General features: G+C 53.0%; 1 protein-coding gene across 1 annotated transcript; it reads left to right on the top strand.

Annotated features, from left to right (window-relative positions):
- Positions 1-2,710: 2,710 nt before the first annotated feature.
- Positions 2,711-15,591, top strand: Ifitm10 (interferon induced transmembrane protein 10). The gene is made up of 3 exons (XM_038314465.1): positions 2,711-2,773; positions 3,631-4,083; positions 15,079-15,591. The coding sequence occupies exons 2-3, from the start codon at positions 3,841-3,843 to the stop codon at positions 15,226-15,228; spliced, it is 393 nt and encodes a 130-aa protein (XP_038170393.1). The 5' UTR covers positions 2,711-2,773; positions 3,631-3,840; the 3' UTR covers positions 15,229-15,591.
- The last annotated feature ends 1,931 nt before the right edge of the window (positions 15,592-17,522 follow it).

The raw sequence follows: 17,522 nt of genomic DNA, 5'->3' as shown, positions 1-17,522 counted from the left end.
ATATGCCCAGTGTTCTCTGAAATCCGAGGAGTCCTGCAGGGCTTGGCAGGACTTCTAGAGACTAGTGTTATCAAAGGCTTGTGCACCAAAGCTGAAGATGAAGCTCCTCCCTCCCTTGCGGGCCTGAGGCTGAGATGCACTGCCAGGCCGTCATGCTGCTACTGCTACTGCTGCTGCTGCTACTGCTGCTGCTGCTGCTGCGGCCACCACTACCACCCAGGCTTGCCCTGAGGATGCCCTGGAATCTAGCTCAGGGTTCCAATCTGGTTTCTTCTAGCTGAGTGATACCCTCACATCGGCCTGCAGTCCCTGGGAAGAAACAGGACCCATGCTGCCTGTAAAACCCTGCATCCTAGCTTTCTGATGGTGGGTGTTTCTTCCCTTAAACCCCTGATCTGGTGGACAGTGAGGCATGACCATACCCGAGGCTAGCCCTTTCCTCACCAGTGGAGAGTTGGGACACTGACTCTAGAGCCCTGAAGCTGACTTTTGGGAAGAAGGCTTCCCGATTAATCGCTCACCTTGTCAATGACCTTGCGCAGACTCTGACCTGAGGGCCAAAGGACCCCTCTGCTTCCTGAAGTCTTGAGTCTCACAGGCCAGATATGCCAAGGGTAACAGCTGACCCAGGTTGTGTGGCAAGGAGAAAGTCAAGGGTGCAAATGGGTGGAAATTAGTGGTATGGTACACAGTTGGGGAGGACCTTCCTCAATTCAGACCTCAGCCAGTCTGGTTGCCAGGCCCTTGGGATCCAAAGGAGAGATGGCTTTCTGGCAAGGCCCATTTACCCCCGGGCTCATTGGACCAACAAGGCTAGGCGCCATTAGGGAGTGTTCAGAAGAAAGCCAGGAAAAGGTAGGAGGGGTCCCTGCCTGCTTGGAAATTAATTCCACCCACTAAAGGAGGGTTTTTCTTCTTTTTGTAATCTACACTTAAGATCCACTTCAAACAGAAAATTCCTGATGTGCAGAACTGAGCTGTGCCGGGGTCAGCAGGGGTCGGAGGTGGGGTTTGAGCTGGAAAGGGAGGATCTTGGCATGGGGCAGGGCTTATCCAGGAGACAGGGCTTTGGAGGACTCAGGGTTCAGAGAGTCCGGGTTCCAGGAGACCAGAAAGACTAAGGGCTTAGGAAGCCCTGTACCACTCTAGAAAGGGTCCCAGAGCTCTCTCTCTCTCTCTCTCTCTCTCTCTCTCTCTCTCTCTCTCTCTCTCTCTCTCTCTCTTTCTCTCTCTCTCTGTGTCTCTCTCTGTGTGTGTAGGGGGATTCAAAGAAGAAGGTGGGAAACAAGGCTCTTGTGCACAGATTGGGTAACTTGAAAGTAGGGTGAAGAGGACCTACTGAGAACACCCCCCACACATGGTGAGGTACGGGTTCTGAGGGAGGGAGGACTGGACTGTTGGGGGGTCTTCCATGGTGAAGAGATACCATTGGGACTTCTCTGGATCTGTATATTCAGTTTGGGACAAGTGTTCAAGTGACTGAGAATTAGGGAAGAGAGATGGAGCAAAGCCATGGAGGTCAGTATTGCCTAGAGCAAGTAATATGTAGGGACAGATTACTGTTAGGGAACTGGGGCCCAGGATGGGGGCCGGAGGGGCTTACAGGCTGAGCTCCAAGGAGACCAGTGTAGGGGGTCTCTGAGAGGGACCAGGGTTCAGGGCTTTGGAGTAGCACACCTGGCCCTGAGGGCAGAGGGGAGCTTGGCTGTGCAAGGACAGGCCAGCCTGTTACAGGTCAGATTCTTCAAGCAGATTTATGATGAACAGGATTAGCACGAATGAACCAGGCTTTGGTGGGGTCAGACTTGGGAGACGGGAACTCTAATCCAACAGGGCTCGGCTGGCGGGTGGGGATTGAAAATTGTTGGTGAAAGGCCTGGATTTGGGGGCTCAGGAGGAAAAACCCTGGAAGTTGACCTTGGGGACTTGAGAGACAGGATTGAACAAAGATGAATACTTAATTGGGATTTGGTGTGTTGCATCCCATTTGGGTAGGAACTGTGATCCGCAATCTGGAGGCTTCAAGTGACCCAGAGACTCCAAAAAGAAGCCTGATTAGGGATGGGGGCTGGGTCAACTCAGAAAGGGACTTAGTAAGGAAGGAGCCTAGCTGGGCAGGATCAAGGAAGAGGTGGGTGGGAGCTTGGGAAACAGATATCAGGACAGGCCCCATGAAGAAAGGGCAAGGACTACCATGAGGACCGAGGGTGGCAGATGGGACTCAACAGGGCAAGAGGGAGAAGAGGTTCGAGGTAAAGGGTTCTGAAGGCACAGGTCTTGGAACTAGCAAGGCTCAGTGGGAGAAATATAGAGAGAAGGGATCAGCCCTGGGAACAAGGTGGAGTACTCAGCAGACAGACTTGCCCGGGACCTGAGGACCCGCGAGAGAATGTGAGGACAGGTGGGCTGGAGTGGCGGCTCCATGGTCAGCGGATATGGGAGTCATGCAGCTCTTGGTTTGCATGAGTCCCAGCTTCGCCCAGCTAGCGACTCCCTGGGGTCCTGTCTTCCGTGTTCGCGGGCTCTCTCCCTCCCTACGGAGGAGGCGGAGGTGTCTGCGACGCTGTGAGTCAGGCTCTGGCTGTAGCCGTGGCCGGCCTGGCGCTGCGGAGCGCGCACGGGCAGCGGGGGAGGCAGCGGCGCCAGCCCCGCTCGCTCCCCGCCCCCAAGGTTGGGCCGCTGGGAAGCGACCAGCGGACAGACAACGGCCCGGGACGGCGGAAGGACGAGCGCTCCGAGGCGTCTGGCCCACTCACCGCCGCGTCGCCAATAGGTGAGCGGTCCTGGTGGCTGCTGCAGCCGGGGTCAGACCAGGGGCCACCTAGCCCCGCCGTTGCCCCCTGCTATCTCCTCACTGGTGGCAGGTGCGCCCCGTGGCGCAGGTCTCCAACGCCAAGCTGTCTCTTGGAAGTGTCCATTTCGCTGAGTGTCATTGTGGGTCTGTTGATGGCACGGGGGCAGGGGGGAGATGAGTGGTTCTGTGTGACCGTGTGCGCTCTTAGGGTACCCGGTGCCACTTCCTGCCGGACTTGGGGGGGGGGAATGTGAGCGAGTTTGGAGACCCGCACCTGCGCGTATCCTCCAGAGATGTGTCTGAGCCTGTGGGGCGGTGTGTGTAGTGCTGCGCTTCTTGGTGGGCAGTTGTTTACCTGGCACGTCTGGGCGCAGGGGTGTGCTGGGACTGGAGAGCCTATGATGTTTGTGGTTCATCTTGGTGCGTATGTGCTTCAGTGAGAGCTATTCATTCTGCCAGTCGGTGACTAGAGCAGTGTCCCTGTAGGTCTGAATGCCCTGAGTGCGTGGGGATGCAGGGGCGCTCTGTTTATTCGCAACAGGGTGTCAGTCAGGGTGCTGAGGGGGTGCTGTTGTATGTGTCAGTGGGTGCAGATGGCAAAGCGATGAAAAGCCCCGATGTGCTTGCCAAGTCTACCGCGAATGGCTTTGGTATTGGCCGTGGCCGGCTGGGTGGGGGAGGCAGGTGGCAGGCAGACTGGCAGCTGGCAAGCTCGCAGGGATTTCCATCTCCTGAAGGCCATTTATAGGGCTGCAGGGGAGATGCTGTAAGGCTCCAGGGTGGGTGCTACTGGGCTCTCAGGACCCAGTTCCTCTTCACTCTGTCCCTTCCTCCAGGCCCAGGGCCCCAGCCAGTGCCCAGCCCTGCTGGGAGCCCCGGCCAGCACCACGGACGGCACCCAGGAAGCCCGAGTCCCCCTGGACGGGGCCTTCTGGATTCCCAGGCCACCAGCAGGTTCACCCAAGGGCTGCTTCACCTGCGTGTCCAAGCCTCCTGCCCTGCAGGCTGCAGCGGGCCCAGCCCCTGAGCCCTCGGCCTCGCCTCCCATGGCACCCACTCTGTTCCCCATGGAATCTAAAAGCAGCAAGACGGACAGCGTCCGGGCATCAGGTGTCCCCCAGGCCTGCAAGCACTTAGCTGAGAAGAAGACCATGACGAACCCCACAACAGTCATCGAGGTCTACCCCGACACCACGGAGGTGAACGACTACTATCTGTGGTCCATCTTCAACTTCGTCTACCTCAACTTCTGCTGCCTAGGCTTCATTGCTCTGGCCTACTCCCTCAAAGTGAGCCTGGGTGGGGGAGGGAGCAGGGTTAATGGGGCTAGCAGGATGCAATGTCACTTAGTGAAGCCCAGGGCAGAGCATGCAAGCACAGCCAGGAGATCTGTTGTGAGTTCAGGGAGGTAAGGCTGTTTGTTGGCCAGGTCTGGACAGCAAAGAGCCACTTCTCTTTCTGAGGGAAACTTGATCCAGCCTGGGGAGTGGGGTAGGGTTGTCAGCTCTGTACAGCTAGCTTAGTTAAATCATTGGGAGCAGGCCTTCAGAGCTCGAGGTCCTGTCCTCTGGTCAGGAGACATGGGAGTCAACATGGCCAGTAGTCACACCTACGTAAATGGGATGCAGACTGCAGGGAGCCAATGGACTTGAAATCCCGTGGCTGTGGAAAGCAGAGGGGTGGTCTCAGGGCCCTTGCAGACCCTCTGATGTCAGTCCCTCCCCGGGGGGAATCTGTGGCTAGACACTTATGCCTACTTAGCCAGGTGTGTGGCAGAAGACCATAAGCTGACCTGGGGGGGGGGGAACTTGGGAAACTCATCCTATCCCCACCCACTCTGTACCCACAGTGGCTACAACTTCCAGGACCAACTCCCCTTTACACTGGGAGTCGGTAGCTGGGAAGGGAACAATGTGGCAAGCCTGTGGGACCCTTCAGCCACTACTACTCCCTACCCCTTCCCATGACAAAGTGGGGCTGGGAGAAGCTGTGATAGATGTGTCCCAGGCAAGGACTGAGCATCCTTGAACTGTGGGAGCCCCACCAGCAGGGTGCGGGGATGGTGCGGGGGGGGGGGGTGCCCTCCTCCCATCCTGCGTCTCCGGAAAGAAGGGCTTGGCTCACAACTACACAGATCATCACTTCCTGAGCCCAGACTTGAATGGCTCAAGCCAGATGCAGCCCAGAGATTGCAGCTGCCCAGCAAGGAGAGGTGCCAGGGGCTGGCAGAGTAGCAGGGTGTTGCACGGAGTAAAACGTGAAGGCAAGACTGACCCAAGGGGAAGGATACCCAGGCAGCTCAACCCACGATTCATCTGCATACATGAACCCTGCCTTGCCTTGCATCACATGCCTAGCCACCAGGTTCTCCTCTCCTCTGCCTGACTCATGTGCAGCATATCACGTTCTCTTCATGCCTTCACCTCCAGGCCTGGGTTTCTCACCTTGACTGGTACCACATGGGAGTTGTGTACATAAGTGGGCATGTCTGTGAGAACATGTGATAGCATGTGTGTGCACATATGCTCACATGCATGTAAGTTACCGTGTGTGGAGAGCATGAGGGGTACATTTGAGTGTGTTGCATGCATGGGTGGGTATGTTTATATGCATGTGAGTGTGGACACGAGCATACATCTGAGTAATATTGTATGCATGTCGTCATGTGCATGCACATATGCATGTGTGTGAGCAAATGCAACTGTGTGTAGGTGTACGTGAATGTATATAGAAACGTATGTCCAACTGCATGTGAGCAGAGCCAACATAATCACATGCCTACATCCATTTAGGTATATCATGAGTGGACACATGTTTGAGTATAATATATGTGCATGCAAATATTTGTGAGTCAGTCTGTGTTTGCATATAAATATACCACAGCTGTGTGTGTGCGCATGTGCGCGTGCATGCTTGTGCTGAAAGCAAGATGAGAAGGGGACCTAGGGACTTGGGATGTCCTAAGGCCAGCTCAGCTCTGTTCTCTGGGGCAGTGCCAGGCAGAGAGCACCATTGCCAGGCTGTTAGTGGAACACAGCCTCCTCTGGTGCCCTCTGTCCCTGCACTGTCTACAGCCTGAGGATTTGGGCATGGCTGCCCAGGCTCTGGTCCGGGAGCTGTCCCCTCCTCCCCTGGCTCAGGCTGTGTCCGGCTGGCTGGGCAGGGTAGCCCATCTGGTGTGGGTTGTAGGTAGGTCAGGCATTTCTGGATGGTTATGGGTTTGTATTGGGATGTGAGGTGGACACTTTGGAGAAGAGAGAAGGCTTACTCTCTCTCTCCCTTGTTTTGCTCCCTGAGGTCTTCCGAGGGAACAGTGGACAGGCCTTGGGACTTTTTGGATGGATGTGCAGGGTCAGCATAGGCCAGGGTAACTCTGACCTAATGCCTGAAAATCAGTCCACCTGTGTATCTAGCTTCAGCCTCCTGACCAGCTGCACCTGCCACTCATGCAGCCCAATGCAAGCATGTCCAAGGACAGCAGGTGGACCAGGGGTCAGGAGGACTTGGCAGGTTTTCTGGCTATCTTTGCTTGCTGAGCCCTTCCTCTCATCTGCTCACAACACTGTTCAAGTCGTCACGTGATCAGGCGGGGCTGGCAGGCTGGTGTGAGATGATGGTATTCTTGCCTGCCCTAAATGTCCGTGTCCCATCAGCCCCCATCCATTCCTCCCACCACAGGGGTCAGGTCAGCGTCATGCAGCCTGCTCTGTGTCTAGGGAAGATTCAGTAAACACACTCTCCATTCACTGTCTCATAACCACACAGCCCCACCGTTAGCTGGATGGTGCCCAGCATCCAATTTTGGTGTTCAATTCCCTTCATGGTTCCTCATCACCCTTTTCCTGGGGGAAATACTGAGTTTTGTGCACACATTGGTGCACAGATATCCTCTCTTTTGTATGAAGCCTGTGTCTCTCCTGCAGAGCTTCTGTGGCCTTCCTTCCCTGGTCACATCTGCTTGTCGAACCCTCAGGACCACCGTTCAGTGTCCAAAGCATGGTGACCATCATGGGGGAGGCCTAAGGATATTATTTGACTGGATGGAAGATGTCACTAGAGGGGATATATAGCCTTGTGTCTTAGAAAAGGGAAACATCAGACTGAGCTTGGGACCAAGTAGGGGGTCAGAGTAAGGGCTTTTGGGAGGAGGCAGGATTTTCTATGGCCATTGAGGGGTGGGTGAGATGAAGTTTTACCTGGAGAAAGGAACAGACACTAAGCGGGGCATCCTCTGTGGGGAGCAGAAGTGTGAAGGACGGGAGCAGGAGTGCATTGCAGCCAGCATGCGGCAGATGTTTGATCTGAGCTTAGGAGGCTTGGGGACTTCCTGTGACAGGAAAGCCTAAACGACTAGGTTAGGAGGGTAGATTCTGGTTAGGTTTTGTATGTATGTATCTATCCTCTGAGTATCAGTGTTATCAGCCCGTCCATTCACCTACCCACCTGCCCACCCACCCACCCACACCTATTTGTTCATCTACCCATCTATTCACGCACCCATCCATCCACTAAATCAGCCGGCCATCCTCCCACTTATCCATTCCAGATATCAACCCATCCACCTATCCACGCCACACCCATCCACTCATACAATCACCTGCCCGTGTACCATCCGTCTATCCACATCACACACATTCACACCTAGCTATTCATTTTCCTGTTCCCAACCATCTGCTCGTGCACACTCACCCATCCACCTACCACCCAGCCAGCACCCACCTGTCCATCTGCCCATTTAACCCATCCCCTCACTCACCCCGCCACCCATCCACCTACCCTTCTACCCATCCACCCGCTTGTCAGCCCATCCACTGACCCACCCACCCATCTATCCACACTACAGCCCTCGTCCTACACATCGTCGGCGCATCTACCCATCTACCCACCCTGCCGTTCTCCCACTCACTGCTCCACGCATTCACAACCCACCCCCCCCACATCTGCTCATCCACGTATGCAGTCACCTCTGTTAGTCAGTAGAGGGACATTTCAGACAACAGCCTGCTAGTGTCATCGCTGATTTGTACATACACTCGGTGATGTCAGCAGACGATGAGGCCATCTGGAGTTTCTCGGATGTCCCTCAGTAAGTGGCGCATGGCTATGTCAATCCGTCCTCCACTCTGTTCACGACATGCAGACAGCGTCAGCTTCCCACCCACCTGTTGGCACAGTCATCTGTCCTTCTGACTGCCCTCCACTGTCACACTCCATCCTTGCCAACCTGAGCACGGATTCGCTAAACTTTCCCTAATGTCATTTTCCCGTAGCACTCACCAGCCCGACCTCCCATCTGCAGCACGCTTTGCACATCCTCCCGCCTGTCCATCCCTCCACTCCAAGTAGCCATGGGTGCATTTTTCTCACTCACCTTATTTGCGTTCTTCCCTGCTCAGTTTATACATCCTTCTATCATTTTTTCTTCTATTTTCTACCCACGCATCCATTTATCCACATTCATTTTTTCTTCTTTTGTAGTTCCCCTTCAACTTCACAGGCTGAACTCATCCACCCACCTACCCACCCACCCATCCACCCATCCTTTTTCTTCTCATTCCAACTTTCATAACCTCCATCCCTCCCCCTGTGTAGAATTTTATCCTGGCTCCCATCTAACAACATTCAAATCTGTCAGCCTCAAGTATCTGTCCTGTCTCCAGCTTTACGTCCTCCCACATATTTACTCTCCTATTTCTTCTTCACTCTCTCCTAGCCCCAATCTCTTCCCTATCTGTCTGTCTCGTCCAATAGCTTATTGATCCATATGTGGCTGCGGACACACGTGCGCACTGATCCCTATGTGGCTGTGAGCACACTTGTGCACTGATCCATATGTAGCTGTAGACACACTTACACACTGATCCATATGTGGGTGTAGACACACTTGCACACTGATCCATACGTGGTTGTGGACACACGTGTGCACTGATCCCTATGTAGCTGTAGACACACTTGCACACTGATCCATATGTGACTGTGGACACACATGCACACTCTCACTTGCCTAGCTGCACACTCATACTTCAGCCATGTGCACACTTGGCCCCCCCCCCCCCTACTCCTTCATTGTTCTGCCCTCTCTTAGTTTTAGACACTGACAACACACCCTAGATGTGTCAGATACGGTGATGCAAACCTGAAATCCTAACATTTGGGAGTCAGAGGCGAGGCAGGAGGATTTAGAGCTCAGGGCCAGCATCAGCTACATAGTAAGACCCTCTCTTTAAAAAGTGAGAAAAAAAGGAAGGAAGAAGGGGGAAAGGGGAAAGAAAAGACCCACAAGCATCAACACAAATCCCACTAATGGCTCGCTCAGTGATCTCCTGGCTCATCTTCCCGCTTTCCTTTCTCATGTTTTCTCGTTCATCCATGTCCTGCCCGTGTGTTCCTCCATCCTTTCTCCTCCACTGTCACTCTGCCACGCCACACAGGCCATTTGCCTCTTCTACCCTCTGGTCACCCACACACCTACCATGCACTTTCCTCTTCTTCCTGACTCTTCCTCACCCTCTTCTGTCCCTGAACTCGCCCTGTGTCCCATGCTTATCCATTCTCTTCACGCCTGTGTCTGTGTCAAGTGTGCGCATATTCATGTTCATGTATGGGGTGTGTGCATATTTGTATGTGTGCCAGTGCACATGTGTGTAAGCAAGCATGCATGTGGAGGTCAGAAGTCAGCCTCAAGTGTCATTCCTCAGGATCCATTCACTTTTTATTAAAAATGACTCACTTTTGTGTGTGCATGAATACACACTTGTGTGTATTGTCTGGAGGTCAGAGGACAACCTGCGGGAGTTTACTCTCTCCTTCTACCATGCAGATCCCAGGGATCAAACTCACATTGTTCAGCTTGATAGCATGTATCTTGATGCACGGGGCCATCTTCTCAGACCCCCACTCTGTCTTCTGGGGCAAGGTCTCTCTCTGAGACTAGGGGTTCACCAGCTAAATTAGGCTGGATAGCCATCAAACTGCCTGTCTTTGCTTCCCCAGTGCTGAGTTATAGGCACGTGTTGCTATGTCTGAAGTTTGAAAAATGTATTTTTAGATGTATTGATTTTGTTTTATGTGCATGTATATTTTGCCTGCATGTATGTATGTGTGCCACGTGCATGCCTGGTGCCCAAGGAGGTCAAAAGAGGCTGCCAGATGCTCTGGAACTAGAGTTACCGATGGTTGTGAACCACCCTTTAGGTGCTGGGAGTTGAGCCTGGGTCCTCTCTGTAAGAGCAACAAGTGCTCTGAAGTCATTTCTCCAGCCACCCTGGCTTTTTGTTTTTGATGTTAAACACAGATTCTTGGATGAAATGCAGGTCTTCTTGCTTGCTTGACAAACAGTTTACATGAATTGAGCCATCTCCTCAGCCCCCATCTTTCTTCACCTTGAAGCTTATGTCTACCTTCCTCTTTCTCTTCTGCTCTTTTCCTTATCCTATGATGTCACCATCATGGCCACTCATTAAATTATCTAGTCCACCATGTAGCCACGGGTTCATCGGAATGCATTCTCTCACTACCCTGCTCACTTCTCATGCAGGGAATAACTGCCCGGTGTATGAGGAGTGACCAGCCACACAGCCCCTAGCCACAGGAGACGTCCCTCTGGCAGGGAACTCAGACCATCATAAAATGCACTTATATAACATCTGTGAAGACTAAGGGGAGTGGCTGAGATTGGCATTTCATAAAGATAAAGGTGGACTCCGACAGAAGTTCATGTTGGTGTATTGAGTGTAGCCCAAGGTGGTCCAGAGGAAGTGTATCCCAGGATGGGGAGCAGGCCTTGCAGAAGGTCAGGGACAAAGTTCCATAGCCTGTATGGTTAAAACAGGAGATGGGACCAGACATGCCGAGCCACAGCCTTGTTTTCCATGGTGAGGGTTTTGTCATCTTTGTGAGTGGGCCCATGAAATGAAGCTTCCATGTGGTGACAGACTAAGGATTCAGAGAGACAGGGCTGGGAGCCCATATGGGAGGAGCTGCCTAGTGATACGGAGCTGCCCAGGGAGGTGGGGGTGGAAGGCTGTTACTTGGCCATTCCTTTAGTATTTGGTATTTATTTATTTAGTATTTAGCATTCACACAGGGGATTGGTTCCACAGACACCCAAGTTCGTGGATGCCCAAGTCCTTATTTAAAACAGTCCAGCATTTGTTTGGATCCCACACACACACTCAGATGATCTCAACCCAGGGCTCTATGCATGCTAAAGCTCTCTCCCAGCTGAGCTACATTCCCCACCCCTCTCTGTCTACTTTCCGGTACTTCCTTCCCGTCTCAACTGGTCCATTCTTCTAGTCAAGTGCCGTCTATTCTAAATACTCACCCCCACTCCACCCTTATGTTTCAGCGAACACCCTAAAATCCCTGTCCACGCGCCCTCCAGCCTCTCTCCTTTCTCCTCTCACTCACATATCCGCTGACTACCCACCATGTCACCTCCCTCACTCGTCCTTCCTGTCACACACCCCCAATCTAAGTCACCTGCTTCGGTCTGCATGTGTGAAGTGCCTTCCCCACAGTTCTGCTGACCTTCCAGAACTTCACAAGGACTCAGCATGGCCAGGTTCCAGTGAGGTCTGCACTCTTCCGGGTTGTAGGCTCTTCACATCTCTCACACGTGGAAGGGCAAAGGTCATGTGGGGCCTTTGCTATGCGAGGGCTGCCTCACCCTCAAAGGCCCCACCCCCTGCCATCGCTGGGGGCCAGGACCTTCACTGTACAAGCTGGTGGAGAGCATACCCAGAGCTCAGCACTTCCTGACCATTTGGTCCCCAGCAGCCTCTGTTTCCTTTCCATCTCTTTGGCACTGGAGGATGAGTTGGCACCCACTGGTCTGCCCACCCAAGGCCTGCCCTTTCTCCCTTCCCTTCATGGATTTATCTCTCAGACCATGAACGTTCACCAAAAGGCTGCCGTTCATGGTCCCGCTCATCCGCCCTTCTCGTCTAACTCTCTGCCATTATTGTCTTTCCCTGCTTGCTCTGGTGGACTCACCCGCCAGTCTCTCCATTCTCCTTTACCACAGCAGATGTCATCTGTCACCTCTCAGCCCCACAGAGCACTGCGTGTCTTTCCTGCTCGGGTTGCTTCTCCAGTATTCTGCTCCTGCCCTACCCACATCCCCTGCTCCTCTCTTAGCTTTCCTGTTGCTTCTCTGTCCAGTATCCCAAGTCTTCTTATTGCTCCCATTTGATTTCCTGGTCTTTGAATTTGGGTTCCTCATCTTTGTGGAGCCAGCTCCCCCAGGGCCCAATGTGATCTCATCACACGCACAGTTCACGTGTTCATCTCTGCCCTCCACCTCCTCCTTGAACGCCAGGCTCAGCAGCGCTGCTCTCCCCGCTGTCCAGCCGTAAGCCTGGTGCTGGGACCTGCACTGCCGAGCTCCCAGTTTTCCTTCTTCAGCTTACCTTTTGTTTATCCTCATCCGAAGCCCCATCCACCATCATCCACCATGCTGAACTCTGCATTGCCAGTACCGCCCTCAACACAGGTCCAGAGCCCATCTGCCAGCCCACTCTTACCGCCACAGCTCTTGTCCATGGTACTCGACCCATGCCAGACTCTGCCTCCTCCCTGCCTGACCTGAATCCTCAGCCAACGTCTCTGTTAGAGTCTGTCTGGCCTTGCCTTTCTTCTGGCTCTATATCGCTCTGAAAAGCCTTCACAGAGCCCCGCCATCTTCTCGATGGCTTCCCTTGATTCCCCCTAACTGTGCTCTGACCTCCATCAGCAGCTCCCAGCTGACCTCAGGCACCCCTTCATGGGGCTCTGCTCCCCTGACTTGGTGTGCTTCCCCCCATGAGACCAAACCCGTCACTGATTTGATGACAAACATCCACTCAATGAAGTCTTTCTGGGCTATTTGCTGCGGCTGGATCTCCCAGGACACCTTTGACTCCTCACATCATCAGATCTCTCTCTAGACCCATATCCCATGGATACCCGCCCTGCTTGCCCTGTGCCTTGTGACTCTTCACTGGTCTGTGAACCACGAGGACAGGGTCTTTTCTTTGTTCTGTGCTGCATACCAGGGCACAGCTGGGCTATGCACGGCTGCCGTTACACACCCAGGATGCCAGAGCAAGCGAGAAGTAAAGACTGACCGATGGTTGATGAATTTGAGAGTCTGTACCTATCTTCCATTCATTAGTCAATGGTATATTCTTTTAACCTCCTCCCTCTTTCTCCTCACCCATCCCACGTGTAATCCTAAATCTGTTTGTCTACTCAGCCCACACATCCAGCAGACATATCAGGAATTCATCCCAAAGATACAAAATGTACCACTATACCCCATCTGACACACCTTCAAAAACCTATCTGCCCACCTGCCCCACCCATCCAGCACACCTCTATCTAGGCATCCATCCTAAGTACATAAATGTGTTACTATCTCCCATGTACCTGTCTGATCATTCAATGCACCCTACACAGCAACATACTTCCTGTCTCCTCACACCACCTGCTCTGCTCATCCGGGACACACGTATGCATACCCTTGTCTGTCTACCCGCCCCCACAACAAACATCCACTCACATCTCTCTGTCCTGCTATTTCCATCTGACCTAGGTCCCTCTGTGTACCTCCCTCCCTCATCCAGCATATGGCCAAATTCACCTACTGTCTCTCCTGTCCATTGAACGCACATCAAAACACCAGTGACCCCCCACTTGCCTAAGCTACTTGGAGTGTGTGTGTGTGTGTGTGTGTGCATGCGTGTGTGCATGAGAGAGAGAGAGAGAGTTTATTTACCTGCCCACACACACACTGTTCACTTGATATTCACTTCTGTATTTATACTACCTTCTAGCTTCCAGAACTGTCAAAGAATAAATATCTATTTTCTTAAAAAAAAATAAAATGCAAAAGAACAAGGGCGAGCCGAGGCTGTCCTGCATACTCTCTGCTACTCAGCATTGTTCTAGAATCCTCTTTGTCTTCCTCATAGGAGCCTATGGGCAAGATGCTGAGCCAGGAGCATGAGACTAATCACGGCCTTTCCCAACAGTGTGCCGTGGACACTGCACAGACTTCACCCCACAGGCACGCGCTAGGAGAAGCCACAGGGCCCCTTAACTCTGTACAGTGACCAGTGGACACCTGCAGAGTTTCTCTACCACAGCTGCAGCCCGGAGGAGGGGCTGACAGGAGGAAGTAGAACAGCTGGTTTGTTAAAGAGAACACCTGGCTAATGATAGCAGCGGGGTAGTTATCCACTATCTGTAGCAAGCATCTGTGGGGGAATGGGTTTGACATTGCAGCTGAAAACCAAGTAGGCTAATACTAAATCCAAGGGAAGATAGAATTTAACATTATGGAGAAAATAATAAAACGTCATCAAAAACTTCACTCAAATTGTGCAAGCTAAGTAAATGAGGACACACCTCATTCTCGGTGACAGAGATGCCGGCTCCCCCTCAAATCACCAGAGGGCAGAGTCTCACTCCTACCCTTGCTCTCCTGACTCCTCAGCCCTCTTCACAGAGCACAACCCACCTTCTAAGTCACCCCTGCCCTTTGCTGGAGCCCATCACTTCCTCTTTCTCTACCCCAGCCCCGACCTTCCTCCTCTCTGCCCCCTCTGCCCGCTGTTGGGTACCCACTGCACACCTCCTCCTCGCCCTTGCTCCACCTTACCACTCCTTCCTCCCCAGGACAGTCCCTCCTCCTAGTAGGCCTCAGTTGTCCTCTGCCTGTCCACATCCCAACCCCATCCCCACCCACTCACCCTCCCTCCCGCCACGCTTCCTGACCCTGGCATTGGCATCAGCCAGTCCAAGTGTCTTTCTGTCCACTTTCCTTCTTTCAACCAAACCCAGTTCTCATCTCCTGCCTTCATCTCCACCTCCATCTTCTCCTAGGCTCTGCTTTCAGCTTGCGTCATGTTCAGCTGGCGCTCACTGGATTATGTCGTGCATGGGGACTGTCCTAAGACATGTCTGCCCTGACCAAGTAGCCTCTTCGGAATGGCCAGCTCTGTCCTCACTTCCCTAGGATGTCTCGTCTGCTCAGCGTCCTAGCTAATGTTCAGCGAGGCAGAACTGATCCTCCCTCCTCTGCCGGCCTCTGTCCTGTCTTCTCTCCTGACTTCTGAATCTCTTCCTCACCCTCTGATGACCATGGTCCCCTGTCCTCTATTGGCTTCCTCTTCCTGCTTTCTCTGACAGCTCCCTCTTCCTTCCTCCTCCTGCATTGACCCCTGTCTTTCTTTCTCTACTGACCTCCACCCACTGCTTCCTCTGACCTCTGCCTGTCTTCCTCCTCCTTCTGCCTCCAGGTTCGGGATAAGAAGCTCCTGAATGACCTGAATGGAGCCGTGGAAGATGCCAAGACAGCACGGCTGTTTAACATCACCAGCTCTGCGCTGGCGGCCTCCTGCATCATCCTCATCTTCATTTTCCTGCGGTACCCCCTCACTGACTACTGAGCCCAGCAGGCAGTGGCCTTGGAGACACAGCACTGAGACTGATGGTCACTGAGATTCAGGATGCCGAGTGTGTGGGGGCAGAATGGGCTTCTACCAAGGCCCAGAGCCATGCATGGCAGCAAGGCCGCCAGAAGTTGAGTGCCCAATGGAGTGGCACACTCCTCCCAGCCACCCTATCTGCCTCCTGCCCTGCCCTGTTGCCACTGGATCTCTGGGCTCCCTCTGTGTTGCTGCCTGGTTGCCAGTGACTACCCTCCCTGACCCATGCATCCTACCCAAGCTCTTGCATCCCTCAGACCTGACACCCAGCAAGAAGGGCTTATGTGGGAGCTCCCAGAAGGGGAGCTGCCAGCACCTGGGACTCCTCCACTCCTGACCCCAACTTCTTCCAAGCTGTGATCCCTGCTCCAAGCTCTTGTATCTGTGAACTTTCATTAAAACGTGTGCCCAGCTCAGTTTCGTCTTCTGTCCATGTTCCAAGCAGGGTCTAGGTGTCACCTGGAGGTTTTGGGACCTTTATCAGATGCTCCTTGCAGTCCATAACCCCAGGGCCTGCACACGGTTAATTCTGCACAAGGCTTGCTCAGAAACCAGGTGGTCTTGGAATGGCCAGGTGTGTAGGATGGTGAAATGAGGGGTGTTAGGTGGAGGGATTCCACATAGGATTTGCAGAGTTGGGAAACCTGTAGGGAGTGGGAGAGATGATGTGGAGTATCCAGGAAAAACATCCTACAGTGACGGTGAAGCGCTGCCAGTCTCGGGGTACCCCGCAGGGTGTTGCTCAGGTTCTTACCTACTTAGCCCCTGAAATGGGGAAAGGGACTCCCTGTCAACTGAAGGTCACTGTTCAAAGGTCAAGACCAGCAGCAGAGTGTGCTGATCCTGGAAGTGGTGCTGCCCCAGAAGGGTGCTGCCCTGTGAGCTGGGGTGGGGATAAGCTGAAAAATGGACAGTGGACAGAGTGGACATAGCCCCCACCCTATGAGGGCCTGGTTGGCCTGAAAAAAGTAGGTACCATGGGACTCAGACAGGGGCCAGTGACATGCTTAGTGGTGGGGAGGCTCGGCCCCCTTGTCTGATCAAACCCTCAGCAGTGTCAGAAGTGTTGGGCCAAGACAGGCAAGAATAGAGGTCATCGCCAGCAGTGGGCACAGAGTATAGATGGAGGTCAGTGGGGGGCTGTGCACATGCAGAAGCTTGAGCTTGTCTTAACTAGATAGCTGGAAGGTTAGAGAAGACTGTGGATGAGAATGAGAGATGAGGAGGCCTGGGGTCACTGGGGGGTCAATACATCCTGAGTTACATGGCAAGAAAATAATAACAGACCAACCCAAAGAAGGAAAGGAGAACAGGAGCTGAGAACCCCCAGTCGGTGTTCTCTGCTCTCAGGTACACTGAGATGCGAATTAGCCCACATTCCTCTGCCACAGCCATGCCCTCCCACTTTAATCCTGAGCCAAGAGATACTTCTGTGCACATTGTTTCTCATCAGGCGTTTGAGCAGAGGCAAGAAAATCATTGCACGTTTGCAGAAGGACAAAGAAAAGAAGAATGGCGTATTTATCCTGGTCTTATTTTCAAAGCTGCAGGGGAGAGGTGACTGTTCATGAAAAATGATGGGCTATTTAGCACCTCCAGGAAATAGTGCATTTCTTGGGGCTCATCCTTAGGTAAATTACTGGGCCATGGGGTTCCAAGAACACATTCTTTGGTAGGAGATGCCAGTTTTAAAGAGCTCATACCTCTGTTTATATCAGAGGCTATGCCCCTGTGGCTCCCCGCCCTCCTTGCTGCCTGGTGTCTGCATCTGCCAAGCTCATGGTGGTAAAATGGTAGCTTCAGCTTGTACCTCCCTGGATATTTGGCCCCTTTAGTAGAACACGGTAGAGTCCTGACCACTTCCTATGGGGCTGTCACTTTTTAGCCACTTCCTTGTCAGCCAACACTTGGAGGGTGTGGCAGGCAGCTCTCCACATCTTCTTGACACCATTTACATGACTACTGCTTCTCTGTAACATATCAATAGAAGGCATTTGGGGGCTGAAGAGACGGTTCAGCAGTTAAGAACGCTTACTGCTCGTCCAGAGGACCCAGGTTCGGTTCTCCCAAACACATGGCACCTCAGAAACATCTGAAACTCCAGCTCCAGGGGATCCAATGCTCCTGCATGCACATGATACACATATATTCACACAGCAAAGGCATGGGCCATAAATAAAATAAGAAATACATAGTTCTTAAGAATATATTTTTTAAATTGAAGACACTAGGATGAAAAGGCAGCTTATATGACC

This window comes from Arvicola amphibius, chromosome 1, assembly GCF_903992535.2.
Source record: "Arvicola amphibius chromosome 1, mArvAmp1.2, whole genome shotgun sequence".
Taxonomy (NCBI): domain Eukaryota; kingdom Metazoa; phylum Chordata; class Mammalia; order Rodentia; family Cricetidae; genus Arvicola; species Arvicola amphibius.
The sequence above is the reverse complement of the archived record's forward strand: the minus strand, read 5'-3'. Positions and strand labels throughout refer to the sequence as shown.

Coding starts and splice junctions, on each gene's coding strand:
- Ifitm10 (XM_038314465.1), top strand. CDS start 3,841: ATGGCACCCACTCTGTTCCCCATGGAATCTAAAAGCAGCAAGACGGAC. Junction 4,084..15,078: donor CTCTGGCCTACTCCCTCAAA/GTGAGCCTGGGT, acceptor TTCTGCCTCCAG/GTTCGGGATAAGAAGCTCCT.